We start from the raw sequence: 21637 nt of genomic DNA on the forward strand, positions 1-21637 counted from the left end.
ATTATAGTAATTGCATTGGTCCCCCATTTTTATTGACGTTGCACCAAAGATTTTACACGTACTGACAAAAAGCGTGAAGTACCCAGAAGACACAGTCAGTCATCAATGTAACTTCAGACACATGGTATGTATGTAAATAATTTAGAGTTACAATTCTCTGCAACAGGTAAATGCTATCAGAGTGCATTGGTGTTTTTACCTGCCTGGTAGGGTATACAAGGGATGTGAAGAGTGTCAGATGTTGAGTGATCACTGTGAAGGGCACTACGGTGACGAATACACATGTGCGACAGCCTTACTGGTATGTGACCAAGTTTGAAAGGGGCTGCATTGTGGGTCTCCATTAGGTTGCCTGGGCAAAATGTACCGTATCCAAATTTAGGGGGTTTTCAGATGTGACAGCAGGTCAGTATTGGATTTGACGGGAATGAGAGGGCAAGCATAATTGTCATCAAGATTCCAGACGACTATGTCTGACCACCACTACAGAGTATCACTGTATTGTGAGAACCAAGCACATTGTGGAGGTGCGCCAGTTAACAAATGGCAGTGGCTAAAAAGGCAGTGCCGAATATGCAATCTAGTTAAAATGACCTCTTCACAGTGGGATGGCCGAGAGGAGGTCGTCCAAGCCGGTGGGTGTGGCTTAATAACCTGGAGCTTATTCCCATGATGGGAGGACCAGTGACAATGACAAAGTGACACCACCTCCTGACAGATGGCAAAACAGAGACCATCAGAGGGAATATTAGAACTAGTGGGCTGAGGTACAAGGAATGCAGCCTTGGCAGCAGTGTCAGCAGCCTCGTTTCCTCTCAGACCGACATGGCCAGGAACCCACAAGAACATCACGGTGGCTCTGTCAAGAGTGAGCAAGTGACAGTTTCCCTGGACCCGTTGCACTGAAGGATGGGCTGTGTACAATATGCAGGGGCTTTGAAGGGAGCTGAGAGAGTCTCAGCAGACGACACAACTGAAAAGCCTGTGTCGCCGGAATGTACTCTGTGGCCTGATACAGGGCGAAGAGCTCTGCAGTAAATACTGAGCAGTGTGCCAGAAACCGATACCGAAAAATGTCAGCCCCAATGACAAAGGCACACCCAAAACCACAGTCGGTCCCAGATCCATCCGTATACACAAAGGTACTATTGCAAAGTTCCATGCGAAGGTCGTGAAACTGAAGGCGATAGAGCGAGGCTGGAGCAGTGTCCTTATGCAGCTAATGAAGGCCAAGGTGAACACGGGCCAAGGTGCTGAAGGGTTCACACCAACCGGGAAAGTTGTAGGTAGTGAGAGGTGAAGCTGGCAAAGAAAGAGCCAAAAGTGAACTTCAGGACGTAACAGAGAAGAGGGAAGTGCCCCATACTGGTGAACAAAGAAGTCATCGAAAGAGGCGGCATAGGATGGGTGGCCATGCATGGCAGACAAACGGGATGCATACCAGCTGAGGAGAAAGTCACGGAGGTAGCTCTGCAGCTTCTGCACACAGACTCTCGACTGGAGTAGTATAAAAGGCGCCAGTGGCCAAACGGATGCCACAATGGTGGATAGTTTTGAGACAGTGTAAGAGGGACGGATGTGCAGGTGCATAAACAAGGAACCCATAGTCTAGTTTCGAACGGACAAGGAACCAGTACAAACGGAGGAGGGTGGTTCGATCTGCACCCCAGGAAATACCATTGAGGACACATAGGGCATCGAGAGACTGTGTGCAGCAGGCTGCCAAGTAAGACACGTGGGAGGACCAAGAGTGTTTCCCATCAAGCAGGAGCCCCAGGAATTTCGTAGGTTTCAAAGAACAGAAGAGCAACATGCCCAAGATGTAAATATTTTGGGAGAAACCAATTGCGCCGCCATATAGACTGCCATTAACACCACACAACAAACGACTGCATCTGGAATGATGTTATGATGGGGAAGGATGGACTGTTGATGAGTAGCATCACAGTGTGTTCCGCAGTGAACCGTGGTTCCGCAATACTCAGGACAACAGCCACTGGTGAGTATGGGGAAGAGGCCCCACACTTCCGAGGTTTTGGACAGGTAGAGTGGTGTTACTCCTGGCATCATTGAGGAGCCATGTGTTACCTCTTATGCAGTAATACTGTGGTGACATTTTTCAACAGGACAATGCTCATCCACAAATGGCACGTGTGTGTATGAACTGTTTGCACTATGTTGAGGTATTTCTGTGGGCAGCAGGATCCCCGGGTATGCCCCTACAGAACATGTGAGGACCAACTCAGACGTCAAATCCATCCCAGTGCCAGTACCCTGGATATCAAGGACGGGCTACAACTGCAAGCCAGCTTGCTTCAGGAGAGGATAAAATGGCTTTATGACACTGCCGAATCAGTACACGCCTCTAGGCTAAAATGGGTGAAACGTCATACTGATAAATGACCTCATACTGTCAACTTCTTTGAATTTTGAGCTGAAAACGTCTGTTCACTCTTCAGTCGAACAATCCTATGTGACACAGTATCTTCAGATTTGCATCGCTTATAACTACCAGACTAATAATGTGTAAGCAATGGTTGAGAAGATCAAGTCCATAGGTGTTTGTTGCACAGTATTTATTTTGCCTGTTACCTCAATGTACCAGTGCATGTGCGTGCTTGTTACGAATTAGCTTTGCATAAAGTTAAAACTGCTGTAGCATGGGAGCATGCTTAGCTACGTTGATTCGGGTGTCAATTTCAAGAGCTTCCGGAGCACTACCAGGGTCAAAAGTGAGACAATAAAAGTATTCGCCGCAATGGAAACCGGTATTAAACTGGAAATTACAAAGTAATGGAAGATGTCATCTCATATGATTCGTAAATATGAATTATAGAAAACCCAAGACATACGAAAGCTCGCGTCGAAAGGAATCCAAAACGCCAAAGAAGTCTAATGCATAGAGAATGTGAACGGTACATCAGCGTTGAAAAGGAAATGAAGAAAAAACTGCGCAAATTGATTACATAACTGGCCCTCGAGCATACAAGGGCAGCGACAGTTCAAACTTGTGATTTATCTATTCTGTAACCATTATACTACCCTGTCTAACCATTGTATTATAGAGACTTATAATTCAGTTACATATTAATACGGAACACTAGTTATGATTTTATCGCAAAGTTTTCACGAAAAATATAAGGCGCTGACCTGGACTGCGCACACAGAATTTCTTCGATTCGATGTTGCAGCCACTGAAATAACATCACATCCCCTCTCATAACCGCAATGTTTCGTTTCGTTTGCTCCTCCCATTCCGGGCACAAGAAAAAACCTAGAAGCAATTTGCTTAAATTTCTAGACGTCTGAATCAGACCTTCAGATTCTGAAATTCATATTAGTTTCATTGTCAATGGCGAAAAGGTTCCGAGATTTCGCAAAATCTAGTGCTGGGTACACTTGGCTACTATAGTCTGATTAAAATTACTTGATAGTTGATGTCTGCCACTTGCCGCTACAATGTTGCCAAAGCAGGTGCCGGCTACCGCTCAGTTGTAGGTACCATATAAACACGGCGGGTCACTTCAAAAATGCCCGTCGCCACGGTATGGGACTACAAGTCCCACCGCCACACCTGCACCCGCCCATGTTAGGCAATAAATTCTGCCTGACTCATGTAGTACTGTCACCGTCAGAGGGTGGTACGGGACTACAAGTCCCACCGCCACACCTCCAAAGTGAATTGCAGTGACGCAGTCACTGCACAGTGGAAATTTACCGGCTCACCAACACAGTTAGACCGCAACAGACCGGTGATGCTGTATTGTAACCTATCACCCCGGACTACAAGTCCATTAAAAAAAAAAAAAAAAAAAAAAAAAAAAAAAAAAAAAATTCAAAAATGCTGTTAATGTATAACGTGGTGCAGTGTTGGAAGCTGCGCTGCGAGGTTATGTCGGAAATGCGAGATGCTATGTGGACAGCTGATTTTAAGTGACCAACGACTGAACTGCGGCAGGCGACGCGTTTTGTAGCCCTGTCCTAAGCTAACCACAACCTGTTAAGTGCAATGTATCCGACAAAAGATAAGTCAACAGTCTGCAGCGGAAATGAAACCATGGTCGCTTTGTTCACGCTGACTAAAGCTAACCTCTACGAGTAAATTCAGTTCCGGCGCCAAAAGGAAACCGTAATTTCTCTCTGTCATTGGTTACCTGAAACTATGTTCGCACTATATAGCTAAACAAGCTGACGCGCGCGTTTCGAACCGACGATCAGCCCTCGTTGGCACTTAATTGCATGTTATAGGTGACACGGGCGAATTCCAGACGAAAGAAGACTGATAGGAAGAAAAATAAGACAAAATAAAGAAGTCAATACGATGATGAAAGTGACGCAGCAAAGAATTAGAAATAAAAAAGATTGCACTTCGAACAGTTAATTGAATAAACATAATAATTACTCTCTTTCGATTATATTTAAAATTAAAAAAAATTGACAGTTTTTGACGAGATTCGAACCTATCTTCTACACGTCAGGTTTATAGTCTTATCATTCTATAACGCGACAATACCGAGTTAAGTAGTTATACAGAGGGGTCCAAAAAAATGTATCCACTGTTTAAAAGTCCATAACTTGCAAACTAATTGACGAAGTTGTCTTATTTTTGGTGAAAGTGTAGCTTAAAGTCCAACTTAAAGACATCACTTTAGGTGTTCGAAATTGTCACCATTAGCATCCACACACAAACGATGCCGCCGAACTGCAGCACGAACTACTGACTGCAACGTGTTCAGTTGAACATTTGCTCATGAATGTACGATGAATTCTCGAAGCTCATCCAGAGTGCGTGGCTTTTGTCGATAAACGACGTCCTTTAGTGTTCCCCACAGGTAAAAGCCCAGAGTAGTTAGGTCTGGGGAACGTAGTGGATACTCCACAGCACCTTTACGGCCTATCCATCTTCCTGGTATATTTTCGTCGAGATACACCCTAACACGATTTTGGTAGTGGGCTGAGGCACCATCTTGTTGAAAGTAAACTCCTTCGTCTCCATGCAAGTCTCGGATGGCAGGTAAAATGGATGTCTGAAGCTTCTGAAGGTACACCTCACCGATGTCATAGAAGAATGGACCAATCAAGCCCCAGTAAGACAGCTCACACCACACATTTACTCCTGGAAAATTCACGGCTTTTTCTACATGGAGGTTCGGATTTTCGGCGGCCCAGTAGATGCAATTGTGGCAATTTATTGTACCACTGAGTTCGAACTGTGCCTCATCAGACCACACAATCATCTCTGCAAACTCTTCATCGTTGCGCACCATGTTAGCAAACCACTCGCAGTACTCCATTCTACGATCTGGGTCGTCCTCGTTCATTGCGTATAGCAATCGTGGGATGTAGCACTTCCAGTTTGCTGTCTTCAAAATTCGCCGAACACTTGAGCGACTCACTCCAGTTTTACGGGTGAGCGAGTGAATTGTTTTAACAGACGACGGGAGTTAGCTGGATTTGTTACTGTTACAGGTCGTCCAGATCGTTGTTTGTGTACATCTTTCACACAGCCTTCGGCTTCAAATTTGTCTCGAATGCGTCGAATCGTTAAACGTGTCGGTGGCTCTGTTTGATACTCATTTCGGTTCTAGTGCAGCAGGGGATACAACCCGTCGGCTTTGAACAATGACGTCATTCCTTAGTCATAGATCGTAATGTATTCACTTCGAGGCATAGATAATAAAGCAGTTCTGTGTTCTAATAAGCACTATCATTAAAATAATTGAATGTAAATCTAAAAGCGATCGCTTGATATTGGAATAAAGTAGGATCAGTTTATTCTATCTCGTGAGATTTTTTTTTTAAAGCCAAAAAACACTTATTAGGTACTGAAGGGAGCTGCTTAATAAAGTAGGATCAGTTTATTCTATCTCGTGAGATTTTTTTTTTTAAAAAAGCCAAAAAACTCTTATTACGTACTGAAGGGAGCTAGAACACTAACAAGAATCGCTTCTCGCCTTTTCACAAGATATTGCTTAATAAAGTAGGATCAGTTTATTCTATCTCGTGAGATTTTTTTTTTAAAGTCAAAAAACACTTATTACGTACTGAAGGGAGCTAGAACATTAAGAAGAATCGCTTCTCGGCTTTTGACAAGATATTGCTTAATAAAGTAGGATCAGTTTATTCTATCTCGTGAGATTTTTTTTTTAAAAAGTCAAAAAACACTTATGCTTTTGACAAGATCAATGTTTATTTCTCTCGCATTCCTTTGTTTCTCAACATTCTCCTCAGCTCTTTCATCTCTGTAATACATGCTCTCTGGCGACTTGTGACGTCATTGTTCAAAGCCGACGGGTTGTATCCCCTGCTGCACTAGTCCCCTCATTTCGCCATTGCCATTGAACCTCATCAATGTTTTCGTACTTAAAATACCACTTCAAAACTGACTTCCTTTCATCAAATGTAAACCTTGCGCCAGCCATATTTACTCGAGTAACTAAGTGCAACTAAGAACAAAACACTGACTATCTGCCGACTGTCATCTGACAAAAAAAAACAAAACAACGCAATACAACGCTTGTGTGGCGATTGCCGGAACTACAAACTATTACACTATCAAAGATGAGATAACTCCCGTCAATTAGTTTGCCAGTTATGGACTTTTAAACAGTGGATACATTTTTTGTACCCCTCTATATTTATGATTGTGGTGACCAAGTCGCAAAGACGAATTGCAGCTTTGCCGAGTCAGTGCTGTGTATGAAAGGGGCGCGCGCGCGTATGATGTGCATGCGTGTGATGAAATACGAAATAAAAGTGCCAGATACATTACCCAGGATCGAGCCGTAACGGATCGAGTGTGATGTTGAACGCTCTGAGTGGAGAAAACCAGGTGCAATGCGTGAAGCGTCAAATACAAAGTAATTTCAATCGGAGTAGTCAGTAACGATTATATGTAGTAGCGTAGCAAACACAACTCGCGCCCGGAGCACGACACTTTTTGGCGTCCGCTCCCCTATCAGTGGGCGGGGCACAACATTTTACTGCCGCCATCGGCGCCCGAGACAACACCTAATTGCCACCCGCCTCCTCGGCGCCAGGGATAGCACGTTACATTTTGTTAGCGTACTCCTGTAATATTTCTGGCTTAGTCAGTCATCATATTAGGCTCCAAGAAGCTGTTCCCAGAGCAGTGCTGATGGAAGAAGTATATAGATGACGAAATGTGGTGTGAGGCACCTGTGACAGATGTTAGATTCGGTACCATTCCCGTGAGCTGACTATCATTCAGTCATTTTAGAATTATTAAAAACAATTTAAAAAAACAAAAGACTGACGAAATTGCAGAAGAAGCACTTCGGAAGCGTTCGGGTCACGCCTTTTCTGGTATGGCGCGCGAAATGTTTCGGGCTGTTCGTCACTCTGGATTAGGCAGTCTAGAAGAATAGACATGTTGTCTGTCGTAGGATGTGTTTCCAATTTTATTTAAGTTCCTGTTCGTCATTCTGGATTAGGCAGTCGAGATGTACAGTCATGTTGTCTGGGGCAGGAACACGTTTGGCAGTATTCAGTATTAAAAGATTCACTCCGGTAGACATGAGGCACAGACACGTGCCACAAATAGTGTAAAGATACATTTTCGTAAACATTGTGTTTGATCATGTACTTTGCTGTATCAGAAGGTCTTGTATTAAGATCATGTAGTCTTCTCGTGTGGCTACATTACAATACGCGAGTGGCACCCCAAAGAAGTGATACATTATTTCAGAACAGAACCTCGCTAAAAGTCAGTTTCAGTCTCAAGATACAGAACCTAAGACCTGCGTGCTGTTTTCTGCGCTGGGGACATCAACTTGAAGACAGCAGGTTAGTGAACTATAACAGAACCTTCGTATTCCACACGGTGCAGTGGAAACAACTAGACGCCTCACGTGTACTGCATGCACAGAACAAAAGTGCTCAGTGACACGTCATCTGCAGTAATGGAGAGGAGGTAAAGGAGGATGATCGTTATTAACACCAACAATCAATTCATTCTTCCTTTCTTGCCGTACTCCCCCTCAAGAAACACATACAGTAATATAATATACAGAATTTACTCTGTGATGATGATGATGATGATGATGATGATGATGATAATAATATTTTTCGAAATTATCTTGTTTGTCTGGAGACCATTTGGCGCCCTTTGCCCTCTTTTCACCACTGATTACACGTTCCTCCCTTCTCTAAATTGTTACTGAATTTATACGTGTGTCTCGTGGTTGGGAGGCATCTAATTTATTTTGTGAAACTCATTATTGTCCCCCATCGAGTACTCCCTCGTCAGACAGCAAGTACGGGTGAAGGTAACCCCGCCCCCGATTAATGCGCAGTGGGTCGGAGAAAAACGAGCGGAGTGCTCACCGACGAGGCTGGAGAAGACGACGATGCCGAGCGCGATGCCGGTGATGGAGGCGGCGTCCATGGCGGCGGTGGGCGGCGCGGCGGGCGCGACTCGGCCGCGGCTCACCGGCGCGTCCGCCTCCGCCTCCGGGACTTCCTCCTCGTCGGCCGCCTCGCGCTCCGCCGTGCGCGACCGCGGCGCCGCCTCCTCCTGCTGGCCCACCACGTCAACGTCGTCGTCGGCCGCCGCTGCCGCCGCCGCGGAGGCGTCGTACGCCGTCCAGCCGCTCTCTTCCTCCGGCGGCACGGAGGACGCGTCCGGGCCCGTCTCCGGCACTGTCTCCGCTGGTGCCGTGGCGTACGCGTCCTCTTCTGCCGGCTGGGGGCTGCCGGCTTCCGCCGAGGCAGCTACGCCGCCGGCCTGCGGCGCGTCGGAGCTGTCCTGCGGCGCGACCTCGGCCCGGGCCGTCGCGACGCCGCCCTGCGGCTCGGCGCTCTCGGGGGCGGCAGTGCTGCTCCCCGACGCGGGCGCCACCGGAGCTGACGTCGGCAGCCGGTCCCGCGCGGTGCCCGCCTTACTCTCGGTATCCACGTTGTTATGCCCCGTCTCCGCCTTCAGAGGCTTCACAGGTGCCACAGAAACTGGCGCCACCGAAGAGCTGAAAGACTTGCTCTCCCTCGCGCCAGTCGTCACACTATCGCTACTAGAGTTACCGCGACTGCCCGAATTATTTGGCTGACTAGACGAAACTGCGTCGACGACTGTGGAGTTGGACACCGACGGCGCAACATTCTGTACATCCCTGGTGGTCAGAGCCTTGGAGGCGAGCTGCTCTCCGGGTGCCCCGTTCCCTTCATGTACGTCGGAGTTGCGAGCGGCGGCGCGGCTAGCAGCCACCTCGCGAGCGTATTCGGCGAGGATCTCGCCGTCCACGTCTGCGTCTTGCGGCACCAGCTCCTCCGGCGGTTCGTCGGGCGGGCGGCCCTCGAGCGGCAGCGCGCGCGGCCCCAGGAAGCCGTCCTCGTCGTCCTCTTCGTCCTCGTAGGGCGGCGGCCAGGAGTGCCAGTCGCGCGGGCCGGCGTGCGCCGAGCGCCCCCCTGCGGCCGACGGCGGCGACGTGGGGCCGGTCGTGGGGTGACCGGCCGCCAGCGGCACCAGCAGCAGGGCTGCCACCACTGCAACAACACCACTACCACAGTCACAATCGGCGACATCGTATTACTCGACAATGTGAACCGTAGATCGCCGTAGAGGAAACGGAGGTATCACATTTGAAAAAATAAGGTATATGATGTGTTCACATCGAGGTAATGGAGCCTATCTCCTCTTGGTTCAAAGACTATGTAAGCTAGCCAGTATCGATTTTGTCTCGCGCTGGCTGGGTATATATCGCATGTCTGAGGCAAGCAGTGTGCTATCCACCTCACTCCTACCCTCAAATACCTTGGCCTCACACTCGACCGCCACCTCACCTGGACTCCCCACCTCCTTACCAGCCAAAACAAAGCTCACAACCGCCTCCGCCTCCTGAAACTCCTGTCCGGCCGGACGTGGGGTCTGCATCCTTCCACCATCCTTCACACCTACAAATCCTTGATCCGCCCCATCCTCTGTTATGCCAGCGTAGCTTGGATTTCCGCCCCTCCCCGGTTCTATAAAGCCCTCCAAATCCTCGAACGCCATGCGCTCTGCCTCGCCTTCCGCATCCGCCTTCCGTACCCCACGCGCATCATCTACGACCTCATCCCCTTCCCCCACCTTCTCCTTTTCCTTGAACACATCCGCACACTATATGTTGTCCGCCGCCTTGATCCCCCTCACCCCCTGGTGTCTCCCTTCCTCTCCACCCCCAACCAGTTGCCGTGCCTTTACCGTTGTGTCCCACCCTCTCTCCATCTCCACACCCTTCATCTCCTTTCCCAACGCAACTTCCACCGTCTAACCCTCCCGGATGATGAGCTACGCCCTGACATCTACCCTTCCTACCAACTCCAACCCCATTTTCCTGCCTCCTCCTGAGGGCTCCCTCTCCTCCCTCTCCCTACTCCTCAGCGGCTTCCCCCTCCTACTCCCCCTCCATCTCCTGTGCCTCCTTTCAGTGTCTCTGCACTCCCTCCTGCCCTGTCTTCCCTCTTCATCTCCCGCCCCACGTGTCTCCCGCCTCTTCATGAACCCACTGATGCCCCTCCTCTCTTCATCCCACCGCTTCCCCTGCTGTCCCTTTTCCATCCTCTCTGCCCTTTCCCTCGGCAGATCCCGCCTGGCACTTTAATTCTTCGTCGTGTGTGCTCCAAGTGGGTTTTGAGTGTGTTGTTCCAGAGTGTTTTTACTACTGTGGCCGACTTTTAACGTGTGCATGTCCATTAAGTGTCTTCTCTAAGTTTTGAAGAATCGCCAACTGTGTTTTTTAACTTTCTGGTGACTTTTTTTTTTTAACTCCGTGAACGTCTCCGTGTTAGTCTATATTTTGTACCTCCATTTTGTACCATTATTCTGTTTTAAGTTCCCCTTATGTATGTAACATTTTATTCTTATTTTAAGTTGTCATGCCGCTCGGCTGAAGAGCGGCGGATTATGCCACTGACAGCTCTCTCCTGCCCATATGTGGCTGACGGAACTGAGCAACCAGGAGGCGCAACTGTCGTGCGCTGCGACTGGAGCACAGTGTGCGAGAGAGGACAGTGACGGCTGGACTGCCTTAGTGTTAACACCGGACGTTGATCTGCTCTCCGGCCCTCAGACGTTGGTTACGGGGCTCCATTTCCATCTGCTGGAGTTTCAGTCTTACCGATAATCTTTCTAGTGAGCGTCATTCCAATGACAATTGTGGTTATCGCAAAAATTAAAGAATTGCGCAGGCTCCTTCGTCGTATAAAAACTTTCTCAGTTCAGATTCAGATTATGACACTGGTGCTGCTCATTACTTGTCGTTAATTAATATTCGACTAAGCCGGGACATGCTAATTGGTTGCGAAAGAGGCATTTTGGTTTTCGTATGTGTATATCAGTGAATGTTCTTTTCATTAGTTAAAGAGAGATGTGTAATTGTTAAGGTTTTTTACTCGTAATTAAGTTGCGGGGTTGTTTTCTTGATTGTATGGCCACTATTTTATTGTGTTTTATTTGAATGTTAAAGACTGCAACGTATGTATAAGGCCGTGGGTAGAAATGTTTCTAATAGCAGATTTCTGTGTGTTCTAGAAGGCTTTCTTGTTCTAGTTTCAATGTTTATCTACCTTGGCCCGGAGGAGTACGCGGGTCGTGTGGGTCTGTTCGGAGAGCAAAAAGGGCATGTCTCCAGAACAGGACTGTAAATTTGTACATTGTATTTTCTTCCTGTAATTTAGCAATCTTACTGAGCTCTGAGGAGCTTATGCTTAAATGTGTGGTTAATTAAGCTTGCAGAAATTTTGCTTTGTTCAAGGTTTGCTAAGATAGTGTTGAACGTTCAATAATGTTATTAATTGGGTAAATATTTTTTTAAATGCAATTATGCTTGTGTCTCTTTAACGTTGAGTCTTTTAGTATATTTTATTTAAGGGAAAGGTAAACTTTAGCTTGGTTGTGAGGCGAGTTTCTTTCTGAGTTCACTTCGAAAGCCTTTGCTTAAATTTTTGGTGTTACTGAAATGGTTTAAAGAGAATTTGATAGTGATCGTATTTATTTCAAAATTTGTTTGCTTAAGGATAAAGAGTGTAATGAATGTAAATTGTACAGTACATTTTTTTTGAGTGCCAAGAAATGTGAACATGTTCTGAGGAACTACACTATGATAAAATTTATTACATGTGCAAACTTGGGCCTAGTCTTTCATTAACCCTTTCATGAGCCGTGGGAAACATGCTTCCCACTACAATGAACTCGCTCCTAGTCCCGTGGGATTCACAGTTCCCACCTCTGTACGGTGCTACCACCTAGTGAACAGTACAGGGTACTACTTCCAATCGGAAGTTCCCGCCATTTTTGCTGTACCTTCGCGCAGAGGCATTGTATAGCTGAGTGTTGCTCTGTAGAGGAGCCTTTCAGTGCTGCTTGCGTGACATTTTGTGATTTTTTTCCTCAAAGCTATAGTATAAGGTAAATACTTTTGATTTACCCAAATTTATGAAGGACCACGTAAAATTGGAACGAGGAGAATTCCAGTTTGAAACAAAAGGAGCCATTTCTGCAGTAAAATGGATGGATAACCATCCAGTCACTTTCCTGTCCTCAATTCATGACCCATGAGAAACAACCATAGTGAAAAGGAAAAACAAAATGGCTCTGAGCACTATGGGACTTAACATCTATGGTCATCAGTCCCCTAGAACTTAGAACTACTTAAACCTAACTAACCTAAGGACATCACACAACACCCAGTCATCACGAGGCAGAGAAATTCCCTGACCCCGCCGGGAATCGAACCCGGGAACCCGGGCGCGGGAAGCGAGAACGCTACCGCACGACCACGAGCTGCGGACAGGAAAAACAAGGATGGTACTAGTACAGAGATTTCTTGTCCTGAAGTTGTGGCAGAATACAACAAAATAATGGGTGGTGTCGATAAGTTTGGTCAATTACGAGAAAGGTATGCTATTAGCAGACGTTCTGTAAAATGGTGGCACAGAATATTTTATTTCCTGGTGGATGTTGCTGCAGTGAACAGTTTTATCAAGTGGAAAATTAGTAAAACAGAAAGTGGACAACATGATCAGCTCACAGACAGGATCCATCTAGCCAGAAAATTGACCGCTGGCTTCTCATCCCAAAAAAAGCGTGGACAAAAACCTTTCTGGCAAAAAGGGGTAAAGTACCTGAAGATTTTCGTCGTATGGCTACCCTTTTTAGGAGAAACCTACTGGACGTGCCGTCACTGTAGTACCAAAGCTGCGGAAAAGAGCACTCGCTGTGTTTGTACATATCGTCAAATACCACTTTTCATGGACCCATGTTTCAGAAAACAAGAGAAGTAAATTTATCAAATAAATATGACATACATTGAAAAAGTTGATTTTGTCATGTAACTCCAAGGAAGGGCAGTGGGAAGAATACTTCCCACCTTGTTGTATGACCTCAGTTTCACAGTTGGAGAAAATGTGATATTCTGTATGAGAAATATACCTACCTGTTAACTACTATCTGATCTCCATTCGTTAAAAAAAACTGCTCAATAATTTTGCCCACGAAAGTGTTAATCAAAAGTGAGAGCCAGTTCTAAAGATTTTAAGTCATCGCTACGGTATATTCAAAAAGAAATGAGTCAGCGGCTGTAAATGTAAGCCACTAAAGTGATCGGAATGCACTTCCTTACGGTCCCAAACTAGCCAGTAGAGGTACTTCGCCGCACACCCATCTGCTGACAGAGCAAACACGTGCACGTGCCGACCGTCCACTGCACTCACAACAGAATGGCGTCTACTAGTCACCACCGATTTCGTCCAAAGTTATACATTGAAGCGCCAAAGAAACTGGTACAGGCATGCGAATTCAAATACAGATATGTAAACACTCAGAATACGCCGCTGCGGTCGGCAACGCCTATATAAAACACAACAAGTGTCTGGCGTTAGATCGGTTACTGCTGCTACAATGGCAGGTTATCAAGATTTAAGTGTGTTTGAACGTGGTGTTATACTCGGCGAACGAGCGGTAGGACAGAGTACCTCTGAGACAGCGATGAAATGGGGATTTTTCCGTACGACCATTTCACGAGTGTACCGTGAGTTTCAGGAATCCGGTAAAACATCAAAACTCCGACATCGCTGAGGTCGGAAAAAGATCCTGCAACAACGGGAGCAACGACGACTGAAGAGAACCGTTCAACGTGACAGAAGTGAAATTCTTCCGCAAATTGCTGCAGATTTCTGTGCTGGGCCATCAACAAGTGTCAGCGTGCGAACCTTTCAACGAAACATCATCGATAGGGGTTTTCGGAGCAGAAGCCGACTCATCTACCCTTTATGACTGCACGACACAAAGCTTTACTCCTCGCCTGGGTCCTTCAACACCGTCATTTAACTGTTATGACTGGAAACATGTCACCTGGTCGGACGAGTCTCGTTTCAAATTGTATCGAGGATGGACGTGTACAGGTATGGAGACAACCTCATGGATCCATGGACCCTGCTTGTCAGCAGGGGACTGTTCAAGCTCGTGAAGGCTCTGTAATGGTGTGGGGCGTGTGTAGTTGGAGTGATGGGACCCCTGATACGTCTAGATATGACTCTGATAGGTGACACGTGCGTAATCATTCTGTCTGATCAACTACATCCATTCATGTCCATTGTGCACTCCGACGGACTTGGGCATTTCCTGCGCAACAATGTGACACCCCACACGTCCAGAATTGCTGCAGACTTGCTCCATGAACACTCTTCTGTGTTTAAACACTTCCGCTGGCCGCCAAACTCCCCAGACATGAACATTATTGAGCATATCTGGGATGCCTTGCAACGTGCTTTTCAGAAGAGATCTCCACTCCTTCGTACTCTTACGGATTTATGGAGAGCGCCGCAGGATTCATGGTGTCAGTTCCCTCCAGCACCACTTCAAACATTAGTAGAGTCCATGGCACGTCGCCTTGCGGCACTTTTCCGTGCTCGCGGCGGCCCTTCACGATAGCAGGCAAGTGTACCTGTTTCTTTGGCTCTGCAGTGTAGTACAGGGCTATTGAAAAAAGAAGGAACAGATTTCAAAGATTTATTGCTTCCAAACTACAAAAGATAGAAACACAATTTTAACGTTCCTGGAAAGCGAAATGTTCAGATTTTTACGCACTCAATGAAATTCTCTAAGCACGTCCGACGTTACCGGAATGACACCATTCCAGGGCGTTGGACTGGAAGACGAGGAACAGAAGTTGATCTTCATCGTCGGTGGTCTCTCAGATCTCCAGACGCCCCACCACGTGACTTATATACAGGGTTACGCAAAAGACCGCGTTTTTTACCCCCATTGTTTCTGTGAATTCGATACGAGAGACCAGCTGCTTCGTGTGTGGCAAGAAATGAGCCACCGTTTTGTTATTTATCGTGCAACACATGGTACTCACACTGAACGCATAAAAATTGTAACTTTTGTCTTTCCAGGAACGTTGGAATTGTGTTTCTGTCCTTTGTACTTTGGAAGTAATAAATGTCTGAAATCTTTTCCTTGGTTTTGAATAGCCCTGTATATGCACTGCTTAGGCAGCAATGAAAGATAAGCGAGGGCTCCGGGTGGCCAAGTATTTAGAAAAAAAAATAACGTTTTTGGCGCGGCTTGGGTGAGACATGGGCTATTAATGTTATTGCAATACCCAGGTAGCGGTTGGAGGAACGGAAAGACTACACTTGCTGTTCTAAACTTCTCATGACACACTTCTAGAACTTGTAGAGGGGAGTCAGTAGACAATATTTTGAAGTGGAACCCACGTCCTGAAAAGTACCGTTTCCATGCTACAGCTGTTTGAATACATGTTTGCTCGGTAGCTATGCAACAGGATAGTCATGGTAAGGCGTGCTTACGTCAGATCTGTTTGTACCCTGATAATATCGGTAATATCGAAAGCCTTCAACGCTGTGTCCCAAGTGTGCAACAAGGTGGTGGTTGAGTGGTCTTCTGAGGTGGCGTTACATGGGGCCACTGAACACCTTTTGTGGTTATCGATGCCAACCTCACCGCTCTACGGTACACGGACAAGATTTTGCAACCAATAGCTGGATCGTATCACCAAAATTTGGTGGCATTTTCATCTTACTGGATGACAGCTCGCGTACGCGTCGTGCTGTTCTCGTGAACACGTTCCTTCAACATGCTAGAATCACGTAATGGAGTGACCTTTTTGTTCCCCGGACATCAATCGAATATAACGTGTTGGATGTATTGAAACGAGCTGTTTTTGGACTTCGACAAGTACTCTGCGCGACTTAGACCTATCGCCACTGGAGAGTGGGAAAATTTGTTGCTCTCATCGATGGAATGTCGCGACGGTTTCAAGTTGGATCCGAGAAAGGGGACGTTCCAGCACGTATCGCCTTGATGTGAGAAACACATGACTTTTTCGTCACACACTTTTCTTTACTTGGTGGTCTAGACAATTTGCAAATGAATATATACGCATGCATCAGAGCGAATTTTTTTCCTGTGCCATTACTTTCGAAATAATGGGGTGATGCAAAACTTTAGACGACGTTAGTACATGATCTCTCATTTCTTTGCTTATTGTCGAGCCCCAAAATATGAAAGAACCGCTAATGGTTCCTAATTATTAATTATATCGAAATACATATCTACATAAGTCACAAACGACAACGATATGATGAACTTTCTTAACAGATTTGTGGACAGGTGAAATGAAATGAAATGAAATGTCGTGTGACTAGGGCCTCCCGTCGGGTAGACCGTTCGCCTGGTGCAGGTCTTTCGAGTTGACGCCACTTCGGCGACCTGCGCGTCGATGGGGATGAAATGATGACGACACCCAGTCCCTGAGCGGAGAAAATCTCCGACCCAGCTGGGAATCGAACCCGGGCCCTTAGGATTGACATTCCGTTACGCTGACCACTCAACTACCGGGGGCGGACTTGTGGACAGGTATCAGAGGACCAGGAGACTGACCTAACAATAGCTGGGTCTGTTCAAACTGCTTTTTTGAAAGACTGCTACTGTAAATTTATTACATCGTAGCGCCATGAAGTTCAAGAATCGTAATAAAAATACGCAGTTGCTACACACTGTGAAGCAGATACGGAATTAAGCGAGAGAGAATACAGCATGGCATGCGTGTCAAACGTATATTCCGTAGCTGATATCGATGAGAATGTAATTTTACTTGAGAAGGAACGAAGACTTTATCAGAAAGGAAAGCGACACGTACCAACTACGATTTTCCTTCCATAGCGGCGGAATTCTCGTGTACAGCTGTACTGGTAAGATGGAACAAACGACACTGGTGTTCTATTCAGAACTATGAATTTTCGTGAAAAGACGGCTGTCTTGTTCCAAATCTTTAGCAATCTGAAATTGTAACCATGACACAAAAGAGCGTTGCACCGTTAATATCAGTTCCAGCGTGCGGTTACCGATGCTCCAAATTTCCATGCTGTGAAAATACAGTATCTTACGATCCCTTCGACATGACATACGGGCATCAATCACAAAACAGTCATCTCTTCTTTCCCAATTATGTAGGGAGCTGCAAAGTAATCCTCTATTAAAATTTTGAGCTAATGGTGCGCTGAACTGACCTCCAAATTTTAGTCCAGCTATCGTGATCTACGTTTTAGGTGGTTTTCCATGTCATAGCAGGCAAGTTTTGATATGCAGAAGTTTGATGATGATTGGCTCCACAGCCTTCGTGAAATTTTTAAATGAAATCATTCCGCTTTAGGGTGTTAAAACATTATTGCGTTTGCAATTTCGACAGGTGGTCATTTCCAAGCATTGTAGGATGTTTCAATGAACTTAGTAATATAAAGCTCTGACATGCTGAGGAAGAAGAGTTGCATGAGGTGTTGTGAATTGATTTGCTGTTACATATAACATACACATTAGAAAGCTGATGGAATAATGATATAGATACTTAACTTTAAATTTCATGTAGCAGGCTTACCGCTTTTGTCGTCCGTTTACCCTACTACATGAAGGTTAATCTTAAGTGATAATTCCATTATTTCACCAGCTTTCTAAAGTGTATGGTATGTGGAACAGCAGATAAATTCACGACACCAGATACAACTGCTGTAACACAGAATGTCACAGCTATATTTTACTGAGTGCGTTACAACATCCCACAAAACTTGAAAATGACCACGCGTCGAAATTGAAATCGCAGTAAATATTGTTTTAATAGCGTAAATCGGAATGATCAGTCTGGAAATTCTGGTATAATTTCTAAATATTAAATTCATTGTCCAGTGCACCTGTAAAACCCATAAACGCCCTCCGCAGCATCACGATGTGACTCGCACACCGTAATGTTGCGGAAAGCAGCGTAAAGGTGTACTTGAAAATGAAACTTGATGTTTTGCAAACGGCTGTGTTACAAAAAACCATAACTATAGTAGCTGCTACAAGTTAAGTATGTTCTCTGTATTCAAAATCTTCCAGCTGCTGAGCCAGTAGTACGTCTTAAATGAGACGGAGAAAATAAAGCAAATACATAACGATTTTGCTCTCGTAGAGTGATTTGTGATCATTCTGAGGCAATGACGATCACACGTTGCAATCTCTTTCTTCTAGCACGGTACTCGATATAATGAATATTCATGACAAGTAAAAATTGCGAGCCAGACTGGTACGCCGTTTTACCTCGCGATGAATATTCAACAAAACGAATATATCTTTGAAAATAAAAGACCGCAAAACGTTGAAACGCACAGGCGATGAAGAACTAGTCGCACCGCAACATTCCCGTTCCATGGGTAGCAGTCCTGCAGAGTTAACAAGAGGGCTCCGTGGAGCTTGGAATGGAGGGGGAGAGCTCGTGGCAGTTGCAGTCGATCTGAGGGGCACGAGCGGGTGCTCCAGTATCGGAAGAACACTGCCCATAAAAGGCAGGAGTCCGGGCTCCCAACTCCGTTCGCAGCGCACAGTTATCGTCACGATAACGCTGTCTGCGTAAATGTGGCAAGCGAAAGCTTCGTTTAGTGTTCACACCTCCAACTGAATTAATTTGAGTGGCATAAAATGAATGGAAATAATTTGTATTAAGTGAGTGAAGCTTAACTCTTAGAAGGATTTCTATATCATGATACCGAATTAGCACTATGGATTGGCTTTTAAGCAACATTTCATAAGTAGTGAAGACTTCGTTCCTAAAATATGAGTTCTCTCTCTGTATTGTTCCCCATGGCCCGTAATCGTCAGTGATTGTTAGATGTGCAATATGAGAATCCTGTGCTACTGTCCTAGTATATGCCATTACATCTTGTCTTCCTCAAGTCTATCAATGAACTGTCCATCTCTATAGTGTGGATGCGTGTGATGAATACTTCCTTGCCGGCCGCTGTGGCCGAGCGGTTCTAGGCGCTTCAGTCCGGAACCGCGCGACTGCTACGGTCGCAGGTTCGAATCCTGCCTCGGGCATGGATGTATGTGATGCCCTGCGGTTAATTAGGTTTAAGTAGTTCTAAGTTCTAGGGGACTGATGACCTCAGATGTTAGGTCCAATAGTGCTCAGAGCCATTTGAACCAATACTTCTCTAGTGCAGTGTTATTTCCCGAATACTAAAGGGGGTAGGGGGGTGGGAAAGAGAGAAGGAAAGAAAGAGAGAAGGAAAGAAAGAGAGAAGGAAAGAAAGAGAGAAGGAAAGAAAGAGAGAAGGAAAGAAAGAGAGAAGGAAAGAAAGAGAGAAGGAAAGAAAGAGAGAAGGAAAGAAAGAGAGAAGGAAAGAAAGAGAGAAGGAAGGAAAGAGAGAGAATAGCAGTGCCGCCACATAGAGTACCTGTCTCATATTGTTCCAGGGAGGCACAGAACCTAACGTCCCCCAACCTACGGACGGAACACATTCACCAACCCTCATTCCATGACTATCGAAACCTCTGGAATGAAGCTCAGGACATTGGTACAGCGTCCAATGATCTAGAACTATAATTCACAACGCCCACAACCGCTGCTTATAAAATTCCAGTGATCAAAGTTACTTTTAAAACCAACATTTCGAACCGGTTACCTCCGTCCACCATTGTGCATTTGCGACCTCGGCTACGGAAGCGCGTTCCATATGGCACTAGCAAATTAAAACAGGTAAAATTGATTTTATTCAGTTCTCTCCTTTCTGAGACTTATGAAACGAAGAGGATAAGTTGCTTAACGTAACTGTTTAATACTCTCCAGAAAGTTTCCTATTTAAAATTCTCACCCAAATGTACACCGAAAAATTTTGGACAAATTGTGGCGTAGACCTATCAGAAATTTACTGGATAGCATTATTTGTATTCAGTACCCAGCAATGGGGTAGGGAGTTGAGCAAATTATAAGCGGCGAACAAGAAGTTATCGTTTGGGGGTGTTCCTGCAGCCTATATGCAACGTAGCACGACTCCAGTGCTGGTATATAAGCACCAACTTGTAGGCGAGAGATTAGAGTGGCATTCGTGTTTTTCCAGCATGCGTGACGTAAATTCGGATACGTGAACTATGACAACGTTATTACCAAACGCATCCAAACACCAGCAACATGCTGTTATCTCTTTTATTTTAATTTACTGTCGAAGAGCGTACACCGGTAGACATTCACCAGAGAGTGAGGAATGTGTATGGGCAGTCAAAGGCGCTACTAGACACTACTAGCTAGGGCATAACCACCTATGACAAGCTAACACACACCAACACGTGACAAACGTGGCAAGCCCCTGCATATCAGGAAGATCGACTGGATATACCAGCTGCTATTAAAGCCGACGAATAGGCTACAGCAGGGAAACCGACGAGCTCAGCCACTGACGCAAAAAAAAAAAAAAAAAAATAATAATAATAAATAAATAAATAATTAAATAAATAAAATAAAAAATAAAATAAAAATAAAAAATAAAAAAATCGCCAACAGCACCCTACACTGTGCATCTGATGTATGACCTATTGGACACAAAACAATGATGAACCTAACTGTTACAGGTATGCTGAAGCTGACAGAGAGATCAACACCGGTACCCAGCGGCAGCCGCCGAATAAGAGCACCGCACGATGTCAAAGGTATCGACATGCACGATACCCACTACTAACAAAGCCTACCCTTGCATGACCTGTCGCAGGCAGCAAGACATCCGCTACTGCTCTTACTACCCGACCTAACTATCGCTACCCAAGCACGACTCACGGCCCGTCCTCACAGCTTTACTTCCGCCAGGACGCCCCGTACTCACAGCTTTACTTCCGCCAGTACCTCGTCTCCTACCTTCCAAACTCTACAGAAGCTCTCCTTCCAAACTCTACAGAAGCTCTCCTTCCAAACTCTACAGAAGCTCTCCTGCGAACCATGCAGGACTAGCACTCCTGAGACGAGGGGACGAGGTACTGGCGGAAGTAAAGCTGTGAGGACGGGGCGTGAGTCGTGCTTGGGTAGCTCAGTTGGTAGAGCACTTGCCCGCGAATGGCAAAGGTCCCGAGTTCGAGTCTCGGTCCGGCTCACAGTTTTAATCTGCCAGGAAGTTTCAAAGGTTTCCTGTTTTTATTAATAGGTGCACAAGTTGTTTATGGATAACAGAAACATGTTTTACAAAAGCTCGACGAAGTGCTGAAGCGATGTTTGATATGTTTATGTTTCGAGTTTTTTATTTTACTTTTTTTAGGAAATTGCATTTTCTAGCGCTGTATGATAATTCTGTATTGTTTCCTTTTACAGGGTGTCCA

The 21637-nt window shown here is 45.7% G+C and overlaps 1 protein-coding gene across 5 annotated transcripts in view; it reads right to left on the minus strand.

The window, feature by feature from the left end:
• LOC126091487 (skin secretory protein xP2-like) overlaps positions 1 to 21637 on the minus strand; it is a 586258-nt gene that overhangs the window by 13541 nt on the left and 551080 nt on the right. For all 5 annotated transcript variants that reach the window (XM_049907069.1, XM_049907065.1, XM_049907066.1 and 2 more), the window contains one exon: positions 8347 to 9501. In XM_049907069.1, the coding sequence (XP_049763026.1) occupies positions 8347 to 9501 (1155 nt within the window). The remainder of the gene's footprint in view (positions 1 to 8346; positions 9502 to 21637) is intronic.

The sequence above is a fragment of the Schistocerca cancellata genome, chromosome 1 (assembly GCF_023864275.1).
Source record: "Schistocerca cancellata isolate TAMUIC-IGC-003103 chromosome 1, iqSchCanc2.1, whole genome shotgun sequence".
In the NCBI taxonomy this organism is placed as follows: Eukaryota; Metazoa; Arthropoda; class Insecta; order Orthoptera; family Acrididae; genus Schistocerca; species Schistocerca cancellata.